The 13,136-nt window shown below is 42.5% G+C and overlaps 1 protein-coding gene across 1 annotated transcript in view; it reads right to left on the bottom strand.

The window, feature by feature from the left end:
- The window catches only part of LOC126482005 (multiple epidermal growth factor-like domains protein 10), a 146,702-nt gene that overhangs the window by 5,943 nt on the left and 127,623 nt on the right, over positions 1-13,136 (bottom strand). The window contains exon 12 of the mRNA XM_050105972.1: positions 1,697-1,843. Within this exon, the coding sequence (XP_049961929.1) occupies positions 1,697-1,843 (147 nt within the window). The remainder of the gene's footprint in view (positions 1-1,696; positions 1,844-13,136) is intronic.

The raw sequence follows: 13,136 nt of genomic DNA on the forward strand, positions 1-13,136 counted from the left end.
GTGCAACGTCTGAGGTTTCTTTATTTGGGTATACAATAACTGGTTCGTTCATCTTATACATAGGCTCCTCTTCTTTGAGTTGGTAATGTCCTCTTAAGAATCCTTCGTTCCATGGGTTGTAGTCTCCCAACTAATACTGTTGTTACAAGATTTAGTCTTCCTGCTAGCTGTAAAGCTTCGGGGTGAATCACTGTTAAAGTCCTAATTTTGCATTGATTGGAAGTTTCTTCTTGTTTTACTTGTTCATGATCAGCCTATATGTAAAAAGTCACCTTGTTTATTCGTTTTATGATAGCTTCTTTTTCTGTCAAACAAGTTTTTTCAGTTCTCGCTACCTTCCTCGTTTTCACTCATACGAACGTCATTCATTTAGGAACTGTCTTGACATTGTTGCATGCTGTGGCATCGCTATTTCTTTTTTCTTTTTTCGAGTCGTCAGTCTGGTTTGTTGCGGCAATTCCTCCTCTGCGCTAACCTCTTCATCTCAGAGTAGCACTCGAACCCCTCGTCCCCAAGTATTTCTTGAATGCATTAAAATCTCTCTAGTGTCACGGAGATATTCCCCTGCGTCTTAACACATGTGCTGTCATCTGTTCCTTTATCTTCTCAGTGTTTTGCATATGTTCGTTTCTTTGCCGATTCCCTGGAGAACCTCCTCATTCCTCATCTTATCACTCGACTTAATTTTCAAATTCTATTGTAGCACCATGTCTCAAACGCTTCGACTATCTTCTGTTGCGGTTTCCCAACTGTCCTCGATTCACTACCTCACAATGGGGTGCTCCAAACGTGCATTCTCGTTCTCGCTGAAATTAAGGCCTATGTTTGATGGCAGTAGATTTTTATGGCCAGGAATGACCGCTTTGCTTTTTATGTACACATTGCTTACCATGGGATATTTCGCTTCCAAGGTAGCAGAATTTCTTAAATTCATCTGCCTCCGATCACCACTTTCGATGTTAGGCTTCCCGCTATTCTCATTTCGGCTACTTCGCATTACTTTTGTCTTTCTACGGTTTACTGTTAGTCCACATTCTGTACTTATAGAGATCTATAAACCTACTTCAGCTGATTTCCTCTAGAGCTGGATGGATCTATTAGTTACATCATGCAGTGATCCCTAGAACGAAACAATATCGTCTGCGAAAGCTGGACAGTCTATTTGTACACCTGTTCTGCTTGCACCCCAATCGCAGTTCACCCACTTCCTTCAGTTCTCGTCGACTTTACTGATCACCATATCCAGCACACTGTTAAGACTGAAAGTGATGTTCTAGACTTACCCTTTATTGTGGTGTTGGTTAAGGTCTTTTTAATCATTTCAAATCATTTTATGAGTAGATTAATAACAATAATAGAAATAATAAATTGGAAAATAAATTCAATTTCTTTAATCGCAGAATGACTATCTCTAAAACTCCCTGCAACCGTGTAAGCGCCAAAATCCATCTCTCTCTCTCTCTCTCTCTCTCTCTCTCTCTCTCTCTCTCTCTCTCACTCTCTCTCTTCGTTTCTCTCTTTTTCTCTGTCCTTCTCTCTAGATAAAATAAAGGGAGTTCTTATAAACTAATATTGAGTCCCTACAAGCTAACAGTTCGGGTCGGGTGGTCAGGTGGACACAAAGTGAACGTGAAGGAGATCAAGTATGGTAAAACGTCGGCGTCGGTCTCAGACGAGGCACTGGCGCAAAGCCTACCTGTGTTGTTCCAGCAGGCGCCATCTGTGAAGTGCATCCCGGCCAAGCAGACACACGAGCCGGTGGCCGTGTTGCACGTCGAGTATTGGCCCATCAGCGGCTCACACTGCACAGACTCGCTGCAAGGGCCCCCCTCTTCCGTCGCCACTGCAACATCAGACAGCTGTCAGTTCAGTGTTTATCCTCTAGTACTCTAAACGAGTAAGGGCTCTTTGTAACATCATCAAAATAGGCTTCTCAGTAAAGAAAATAATTCAGACAAAATATACCGGGTGGTTATAATTAAGCTTTCCCTATTTAACATGTTATAACACGGAAACTAATTATCGTACAAGTACCAAACTTGGTAGCATTAATGTCCAGAGTATGGGGTCCATGATTTTCATGCGTCACAACGCCACCATCCAGTTCCAGTTATGGCCTCCAGGTGGCGTGACCAGTCATCGTGATCCATAGTCTCACACAGCTGACCAGTCGCAGTGCACTTGGTGACGTGTCAACATCAGCTTGGACAAAAGGAGCAGGGCATTACTGGTGAAGCTCTATTATCAAAACAACAATAATGTTGCAGCTGCATTTCGAGAATATGGCTGACTGAAAGGATTACGGAAGGGACGACCTTCTCCACTTGCTGTGCGGAGCATGATGTAAAAGTTCAAATCAACTGGACAACTGGACGTCGGTCCGGGAAGAGGTCGACGGCTGGTTGCACCACATGTGGTTGATGAAATCGCTGTTGCTATGGGAGACAACGCTGCGCGCGATTCCCGATCGTCAGGCAGTGCCCCTGCTGTGTCAAGACAGTTGAACATTCCGTGCTCCACTGTACGGAAGGTGCTTCGAACCGTTCCCAAATGGTATACGTGCAAATCCCTATTTACAGCAGCTTGCACCGTAGGACGCACAACGACGTTTTGACTTCGCTCTCCCTGGACCATCCTATGGACAGACGAACGCATCACCGTATGGTGTGACTGCACGGCAACGTTCATCATTGGCCCACTCCTTTTTGAACAGGTTTGCGCTCAAGGACCAAAGACACGCAGTCTAACAGGCCAGCGTTACTACGATACGCTTCGCCAGCATGTCGTATCCGCCCTACAGGAGACAGACGCATTGAACAGTTTTCATGGAAGTTGTGGCCCCACCGCACATCGCTCGTGAAGTTCACCTGCTTCTCAGAAACACATTTGGAAACGATCGAATTATCAGCTGATCGTTTCCAAATGCTTCGCCAGAGCCATCACCTGTGATTTCTGGTTGTGGAGTTACCCGAAGGACGGGTTTACCAGGGGAACATTCAGACATGTGATGATCTGAAGCTCAGTATATCAATAGAGGTAGCCAGCATACCTACATACATGCTTCGTAGCCGGCCGAAGTGGCCGCGCGGTTCTGGCGCTGCAGTCTGGAACCGCGAGACCGCTACGGTCGCAGGTTCGAATCCTGCCTCGGGCATGGATGTGTGTGATGTCCTTAGGTTAGTTAGGTTTAACTAGTTCTAAGTTCTAGGGGACTAATGACCTCAGCAGTTGAGTCCCATAGTGCTCAGAGCCATTTGAACCATTTACATGCTTCGTCCTGCTGAGTAGAATGCAATCCTGCGCTTTCAGAATCTTCTGAACACTGATGGACGCCATATTGAGCCCTTTTTGTAGCAGTAACGGACCGGCATGTAATGATATTATGTACCGTAGCAGAATATTAAAAGTGTTTCATTGAACTGATTCTGCATTATTTCTCTTCCCCATGTCTTTGACATTAATGATAACAAGTTTGGCATTCCTACGCTTATTAGTTTCCGAGTTAAATAGGGGGAGGTTAATTATAACCACCCGGTATGTATGGTGCGAAAAGTGGCATTTGACTCTAAACAAGGAAAAGTGTGAAGTCATCCACATGACCACTAAAAGGAATCTGTTAAATTTCGCCGGCCGGAATGGCCGAGCGGTTCTAGGCGCTTCAGTCTGGAACCGCGCCACCGCTACGGTCGCAGGTTCGAATCCTGCCTCGGGCATGGATATGTGTGATGTCCTTAGGTTAGCTAGGTTTAAGTAGTTCTAAGTTCTAGGGGACTGATGATCTCAGAAGTTAAGTCGCATAGTGCTCAGAGCCATTTGAACCATTTCGTTAAATTTACACTACACAATAAATCGCAAAATCTAAAGGATGCCTATTCAACTAAATTCCTAGGGATTGGAATAACAGATAACAAATTCTGAAATCACATACAAAATGTGCGTTTTATTGTCCCGACACTTGGAAGATGGAACAGATCTGCTAAAGAAACTGCCTAAACGACGTTTGTCCGTTCTCTACTGGAGTAGCGCTGCGCTGCAAGGAATCTCTTCGGATGAGGTAGACAGAGGAAATCAGAAAATTTCAAAGAAGGGCAGCTCATTTTGTATTGTCGTGAAATATGGGACCGAGTGCCACGGCAGTAATTAAAACAAAGGCCTCTTTTCATTGCGGTGAGATTTTTTCACGAAATTTCAAACTAGCACCTCCGAATGCGAAAATATGCTGCTTACGCTCAGCTACATAGGGGCAAATGGTCATCGTAATATAATAACAGAAATTAGATCGGGCACGGAAGGATTTGTCTTCGTTCTTCCCTCGCGCTGTCCAAGAATGGAACGGTGGATAAAGAGTGTGAAGCTGGTTTGATGACTCCTCTGCCAAGCAGTTAATTGGGAATTGCAGCAAGAATAATAACACAGATGTTGACGTAGATTTTTCTCAGCTCTTCTACCATCCTGTTTTGACTGCAGCCTTACTTAAAATGTCTGTAAAAGAGGTTATAAGATGAACATCAACAAAAGTGAAACAGGGGCAACGGAATGTAGTCGAATTAAATCAGGCGCTACTGAGGACCTAGCTTGGGAAATAAGGAGTTAAAAACAGTGGATGAGTTTCCATATTTGGGCGGCAAAATGGCTGATGATGGCGGAAGAAAAGAGAATATAAAATGCAGACCGGCAGTATAAAAAAAAAAAAGCGTTTCGTGATAGCATAGGTTTTGTAAACATATTGGAATCAGTAGTGATCCCAATGAATTAGTAACAAAATATTATATGGAACAGTCTCGAACGCATAAAAAAGTGTTTTCATGCGATCAGGGCTGTCCTACATAACATTCGGAAGTCCCCCCTGAAGGTATTTGTCTGGAGCGTAGCCGTGTACGAAAGTCAAATTACGACGATAATCTGTTCAGGCAAGAAGCCAATAGAACCTTTTGAAATGTAGCGCTACAGAAGAATGCTGAAGATTAGATGAGCAAATCTAGAAATCAATGAGGAGATACGGAATCGAATCGGCAAGAAGAGAAATTTATGGTACACCAAGGAGGGGGCCGCGCAAACGTTTTACTCATTACAATATTCTCATACAACATGGACAACAATCAGTTCCATAGGACATAGTATGTTTGTTGAGTTACTTATAAAATTTAATTCTCGTGTTCTGCCTCGTCTCGTAACTGAACAAATCATTTATATAAAAAATGGGAATTTTAGTCTCGTGGTCATTTTCAGTGCGTTTCTTTTCCGAAGAATTAGGTGGCTAAGAGCTGAATGAACTTTGTGTGTTCACACCACTGCAGCTAGAGATTTTGTGTTCGTTATGCAGTCTCTAGAGGTACCATCGACAGTAAATTTTACGGTACCATTTTTCCTATGCAACCTGAAATTCATAGCTTTTGATGTTCAATGTCACTTTATTGCATATGAATCAACTGTGAGCATCCTTCATTTGTTTTCCCAGCTAACTTTAAAACTAACTTACGCTAAGGACAACACACAAATCCATGTCTCAGGGAGGACTCGAACCTCCAATTGGGAGGAGCCGAGCGAACCGTGGCGAGGTGCCTAAGACCACGTGGATACCCCGCGCGGCCCAGTAGAAGGTTTTTTGCGTAACTTACACTATTGAGAAAATCATTGATGTATTTCAGGAACAGTATTGACTTTAATATGCTACCATATAATGCATTTAGCTCTGAAAAGTGTTTCACTAAAAGCTTAAGGACATAGTATGTTTGTTGAGTTACTTATAAAATTTAATTCTCGTGTTCTGCCTCGTCTCGTAACTGAACAAATCATTTACATAAAAAATGGGAATTTTAGTCTCGTGGTCATTTTCAGTGCGTTTCTTTTCCGAAGAATTACGTGGCTAAGAGCTGAATGAACTTTGTGTGTTCACACCACTTCAGCTAGAAATTTTGTGTTCGTTATGCAGTCTCTAGAGGTACCATCGACAGTAAATTTAACGGTGACATTTTTCCTATGCAACCTGAAATTCATAGCTTTTGATGTTCAATGTCACTTTATTGCATATGAATCAACTGTGAGCATCCTTCATTTGTTTTCCCAGCTAACTTAAACTAACTTACGCTAAGGACAACACACACATCCATGTCTCAGGGAGGACTCGAACCTCCAATTGGGAGGAGCCGAGCGAACAGTGGCGAGGTGCCTAAGACCACGTGGATACCCCGCGCAGCCCAGTAGAAGGTTTTTGTCCGTAACTTACACTATTGAGAAAATCATTGATGTATTTCAGGAACAGTACTGACTTTAATATGCTACCATGTAATGCATTTAGCTCTGAAAAGTGTTTCACTAAAAGCTTAAACTTGAGGTTGGTGTTATACTCTCTGTACTCAATCTACTAAGTATGATTAGAACCAGTAATCAAATATATCTTTTATTCCCAAAGATTCTACCTTATTTAATAGAATCTATGGTCAACAGTGTCAAAAACCTTTGAAATAACTAAGAATTCGCCTCTGTTATGCTCATTCTTGTCAACAGCATCAAGTACTACTCTTGTGTATTCTACTACATCAGATACTGTACTTCTACCACTTCAGAACACAGCCTGTCATTCACTTACAAGGACGTATTTATTCACGTACTTCATTAATCTACCTCTCATACATTATTCCATTATCTTTGAAAATGATCACAGCAGGGAAACGGTACAGATTTTTTTCTGTCTTCTATACTGTCTTTCTCTAGGAGAGGCCCAGCCCTTGCCTTTTTTAAATTCTCTAGAAATTTCCTGATGCAAATAATTTTTTATGTTTTTTAAGAAGTTGTATACTAAGTATGCATTTCTTCAGCAGACGTATTGGTGCTTTATCTAAGTTTACTGACTTTTTTGTGGGTTTTGTGAAGTTTTACTGAATTCGTGCTCTGTGATTGGTAATAACATTATTGCATATAGTTGACAATTATTTACAGTATTTTATTTGTTTTTGCGACTTTTTTGTAATTCCTCTGCTATGCTTGAAAAATTCTCATTCACATAGTCTATCAAGTTATCTGGATCACTTATTACTCTATCCCCTGTCCATTATCAGAATATTACTACGCTTTTGTTTGTCTCTTTCTGTTTCTTGTTCGTTAACATAACAGACCGCTTTGCTTTATTCTTTGTATGGTATACAATTTCGTAATTAAATGATATTTTTCCACCAATCGGCTACCTCCTATGAATCTTTTTGAAGTGGCGAAAATTTAAGAATCTGTCTCAATATGACACTTTTTTTATGGAACTGAGGTATTTGAGGGTTTTGGAGGACTCCCTTATAACTGCTTTATCCATTTGTTTTTGTGAGACTTTGCTATTGATGTGAATGCTATTGGGAACGTCTTTTCAAAGTTCAGTTTCAATAAAGTTGGGAACTCACAGAATTATCATTTACATTGGTTTCTATACACACATGACCACAACTGTGATTTGTTGGTTCCCTTGGAAAATCATATATTTTGATATCTGATTAATGTTTTTTGTGGACCTGCGGTCAATGATAGATCCAATTGTCCTCACTTCTGTGAGTGACCGATACACAAACAATTTCTTGTTGATATCAAGCCTTGTTAATCACTAGCTTATATTTCAAAGTGTTTATCTTCACTTGCTGTATTAAGATTATGTCTTGATTTATATTTTGTTTCTTTTCTGATATAAATGCATGATCTTCCACACTTTGAATTAGTCCTATAGGCAGAATGTGTCCTTTCATTCAACAGTAATGCTACATGTGGGATTTCCATGTCCCTAACATGGTCGATGACACAAACTACTGCACAGTTCCGAGATCGGAGCTGAACTTCAGTTTGTAGTATTTTATTTATTATTGATTGATTGCTGTCAGGAAGGACTGTTAAGTCTGTGCAACGTTCCATGTTACTTTTTCCATAGGTTTTCTTTCTTTATGACATGCAGTAAGTGTGCTATCTGGTGTGTCAGCATCTATTTCGCGAGTATTATTGCAGATTTATTTACACTGAGTGAGATTCTCTTCTGGCAGGGGAGCCTGTTGTCTGGATTTACTTCCCCTTCCGATGAAAACAGCTATTTGACCATGTATCAGCCAAGAGCCAATTCGTATACTTTCATGTCTCAGCTGAGCCAGTCTTCCCTTTCCAGTCACATTTAGGTACAGGCCACGCCTACTGAAACACTACCTATCGACTGTCCCGACGAGTACGAGAGAAACATCGGCTGCCATCAGCGCCATTTTAACCCTACGTTAATCCGCCTCAGAAATCCATGACGCCGGAACAGCTCGACAAAGTTGAGAGGTGGCATGAGCCCCCTCTCATATTTCTATCTTACGATTTTCCTCTCTAATTGCATGCAGTGAAAAGTTGCTATTCCTTCACACACGGACTTCCCACGCAGCGTCTCTCGTCACCAGGGTGGTCCGGTGACTGGCGGGCTCCGCTGATCTTGAAAGGGTAAGCCGACGGGTGTGAGGGAGTTGAGTGAATGCTTTCCAGACGCCGACATTGTCAAAAGACACGCCCGTGGGGCCTGAAGGAGCGGCTGGGCTAGAGATTCCGTTCATTCGCAGAAACTTAGCGAAAACACTTTCTGGCGGGCTATCAGCGAGGCGTGGGAATGACTTGTGTACCCAGGCAGTTGTGGCGGGCAAATTCCCGCGCTTTCTGCAAAATCGTAACTGTGGTTGGCTTGCTCAGGGCATAGCTCCGTGACCTAGCAAAATCAGCGCAGAAATTGGCGCCAAGAATCTCCATTGGTGGAATGGTAGTGCTGCGGCAATAGAGTGGAATTTTCCGCCGGTTTTCGAGTTGCTGATTGGAACGGTTAACAACAGCCACTGTCGTGGGGCGGGAATGTTCTGTGTTCGGTTTTGTACGGGTGCTCTTGTGGGGTAGTCGGCTCTCGCCTTTCAGTCGGAGTAGGTTACAACACTGAGCTCTCGCTGCTCTGGACAGCCAGCCTTCCATTGCCTGTCTAACATACTTTTATTTGACTTCAACGTAACTTTCCGAGTACAGTTGGCAATTGAGCGTTCTGCATACAAGCGGTCTATGTTGTCTGTCTTGGGCAGTTTTGGCTAAAGTTGACTGTATCGGAGTTATTGTGTGACTTCACTTGTGAAAATCAATCATTGTACCGTCAGTGATTGTGTGGCGAGCCTTCTTCATCTCCCTCAGAGGCGCGTTTGTATTGATAGGAAGTCTTTAGTCTGGAACAACCAAACCAGGACAATTTTTTTCGGGCTATACTCGCGACATTTTCATCACCACGACGGGACGTCGAAGCAACCAGCCATCGCCGGCCACGGTGGTCTCGCGGTTCTAGGCACTCAGTCTGGAACCGCGCGACTGCTACGGTCGCAGGTTCGAATCCTGCCTCGGGCATGGATGGGTGTGATGTCCTTAGGTTAGTTAGGTTTAAGTAGTTCTAAGTTCTAGGGGACTGATGACCACAGATGTTAAGTCCCATAGTGCTCAGAGCCAGCCAACCAGCCATCGCTTCTAGTACGCCAGATCGTGTCCTTGCAGCTAAGAAGACAGCACCGGCAAAGCAGGCATTTTTGCTAGGCAATAATCAGAGCTCAGCAGAACGCGCCTGTTCGTCTTTTCTAACTTTGTTCTATCTTGGGTGTTCATTGTCTGAGTTCTCACTAACGTAGCAGCAATTAATGTTGGGTTAGCTGTGTGTCTCTCTTAAGATTTGAGTGGCAAAGAATTGGCTCCACATACCACTTCGTCATAAACGTCACAATCTAGTTTAGGGACAACTTCACCTTCACAGCGTTTGTTTGAGTATCCAATTTGAGCCAATTTGATGTATTGTAAATGTTTCATGTGTTTTTGTATATTATTTTGTGTTTTGTCTTAATAAATCATATTGTTATTTTGGATTGAACTTTCATTCTGTTAATCGGTAGAGCAACCCTATCATTTGTCACTACGTTAATGAAACCTTCTTTTATTTAACTTATTTATCAAATTAAATTTTTGCAGGTGCCAAACTCTTTTCTACTCCACTTGCAGGGTTGATTACAGACAGTTCGCGTATTTTTTTAATCCATGTGCAACAGCAAAAGTCGGAGTTAGAATAGGGGGGGCTTAGAGCATCATTTACATGCGTAGATTCTAGAAGAATTTAGTGTTAAATACACTGCTAGCGCCGGCACCTCGCATAAAATGGCGACCCTTAGCCTCGGATCTTTCCTGTGAATCACTGATTAACAAGCAGTATTCTTAGTAGGAACATTCAAATTCTTTTTCTCTCTACTTCTTTTGATTAATACGCTAGTTCTTTTTCTTGTAGTTCCGTGATTAGTTTTAAGTAGCGGCGTATGATTACTGTTTTTGTTTTCAATGTATATATTTTTTGTTTGTTCATTGTGTTTTGTGTTTCTTTGATGTGGTGTCTGTACCACATCACACTTTGTCAGGTTTGCGTTCAGTTTCTGTACCAGAACAAATCGTGCTTGTAGTTACAGCGTTGGAACGGTGTTGTTGAAATTTTATGTCTATGTAAAAAAATATTGGGAGTAGATGATTTTTATTGTGAATTTTTGGATTAATTTGGTTTTTCATGAATGATCACGAGAAGTAAGGCACGACTATTAGCGAGCGAAACTAAAACAAAAGAGAATAGCATAATGGATAAGAGGCAGGTTACTGACGAGGATAGGTTCGGAGATGAGATGGACACATTTTTAGCAGGACAGGACGACAGGGTCATTGATGAGGAAGGTGATTTGGACGCGATCTTAGAGCAACGTCGCGACCATGATAGTGAGATAGAGGATGAAACAGAGACAGACACACAGGTCGAGACGGCAGCAGAAGTTTATAATCAAACGAACGAGTGCAGAGAGAGTCCAGCTCGGTCACGTCAGAGCTCTAGCGCCCAGGTGTCCAGAGTTACATCACCCATGTGTGACGAGGATCAAAATGATGACATTAACCCAATAGTACGCTTCCTACGATCAATGAAAGAAGAAGCTAACGAACAACGTAAGAAGGAGAAGGAAGAAGATGAGAAACAACGTAAGAAGGAGTAAGAAGAAGCTGACGAACAGCGTAAGAAGGAGAAGGACGAAGATGATAAACAACGTAAGAAGGAGAAGTTGAGAAACAACGTAAGAAGGAGAAAGAAGAAGCTGACGAACAGCGTAAGAAGGAGAAGGAAGAAGATGAGAAACAACGTAAGAAGGAGAAGGAAGAAGATGAGAAACAACGTAAGAAGGAGAAGGAAGAAGCTGACGAACAGCGTAAGAAGGAGAAGGAAGAAGATGAGAAACAACGTAAGAAGGAGAAGGAAGAAGATGAAAAACAGCGTAAGAAGGACACAGAGGCAATAATTTCGCATATAGGGTAAATTCGTGGGGAATTACTAACAATAAAGAAAGAATGTGGAGAAGCAAAACAAATGTCAATGGTAGCACAAAAAGTAGCAGGCCTAGCCAAAACGGCAGCAACAGGGGCAATGAAAATCGCAAAAGTAACTTCTCAACTCGTACGGCGCTTGCGACGTGCGACACAAGCTCACTCAAAATCCCTAGCGTTCTTAAAAACCCAAGGTAGTATCGCGGTTATGAACATCACGAAACAATGAAAGAAGTAGAGAGTCGAATAGCAAAACTAGAGCGAAACGGGCACACGAGTACTGCGCGTTCGGATACCAATGATGGAGTACACAGAATTGTGTCTCCGAGGAAAAGCCCGCCGTGCTCTAGCCCAGTGACAGAGTGCGGAACTAACAATGCATACACAGAAACAGCGAGTAATAGCTCCAATAATTGCAGACCACTTAGAAGAGTGAATGCTGAATTTCACTTCCACAGTGATACAGAGGTAGCACATCACAGTTATCAGAAAGATAGATCAGGACACTCAGCAGACGTGCAAGTATCGGAAACGAGTGACAACACCAGTGCGAGGATCAGACAGGATTTTGATCACAATCACTTCCTGTCGCTACTGAAATTCCAAGAGTTCAAAGAAAAGGGAGGGTCGATGCATCCGAAGAGCTGGGTGATGCAGTTTACAAATTCATTACCGTCATCGTGGCTAACCCTGGCAAAATTAGAATTCATGTGTGGACACATCGAAGGCCAAGCCGCGGAAAGGATGCGGGGTGTGGCAGCGACGTGCCAGACTTATCAGGAATTTGTTGATGCGTTCCTGCGGATCTACTGGTCAAAGGAAACGCAAGACAGGATTAAAGAGGAAATAATATTTTGTCCTGAACTGGAAGTGTCCGGGCCAAGGAGCGCAACCAAATTGTTTGATGATTTACTCAAGAAGAATCAATTTTTAGACAGTCCATACAGCAAGGGAGAAATCATAAAATTTTGTTTTTCCAAATTGCCAGTTAGGTACCAACAGACACTTTTCGGGAAGTGTGGATCTGACATAGAAACATTCAAGAGTCTATTGCGTGAACTCGAAGTTGTCTTTGACTAACAAGACCCAAAGGACAGGAAGAAGGAGCAGAGTAACAAATACCAACGACCAGCAAGGGAGGACGACAACAGATGGCATAATCGCACTGGTGATTTAGGAAACCAGGGTTACGGAAATCAAGATTACGCTAACCAAGGTTTTGGAAATCAGAGACACGGAAACCAGAACGTCAGGAAACAGGGTCATGCTAGACAAGGAAGCGGGGACAGGAGGAAGAACGAACGGCAAAGTGACCGTAATTGGAGAGAGCGAAATCAAGAACAACAGGAGAACCAGGAGATTGAAATTAGACCTGCAAATCCTAATGCACGCCAGAGGAGGGGGAGTCTAACAAGAGATTGGCGCTAGTCCATATGACTTCACCACATCTCTCACACAAAGAAGTTCGTGGAATAATAGTAGTTTAAGTGGTGTACATAGTAGAATGGGCAAATACATGAACCTTACTATAGTAGTAATGTAAGTGGTGTACATAGTAGAAATGGCAAATACATGAACCTTGCTACAGATAACAATGATACTTGCGTTAATAGATTAAGGTTGCTTAAGTATTAACACGCTGCGTTGTCTCACATAAGAATTTACTGCTGCTATCCTTTTTGGTTTACCTTTGCGATTTACAATGTCGATGGAGTAGGAGGCACTACCATTCCATGAGCAATGTTTTTGTCCTCTCCTGTCTGGTGTCCATGTTGAGG

This window comes from Schistocerca serialis, chromosome 5 (genome assembly GCF_023864345.2).
Source record: "Schistocerca serialis cubense isolate TAMUIC-IGC-003099 chromosome 5, iqSchSeri2.2, whole genome shotgun sequence".
NCBI classification, from domain to species: domain Eukaryota; kingdom Metazoa; phylum Arthropoda; class Insecta; order Orthoptera; family Acrididae; genus Schistocerca; species Schistocerca serialis.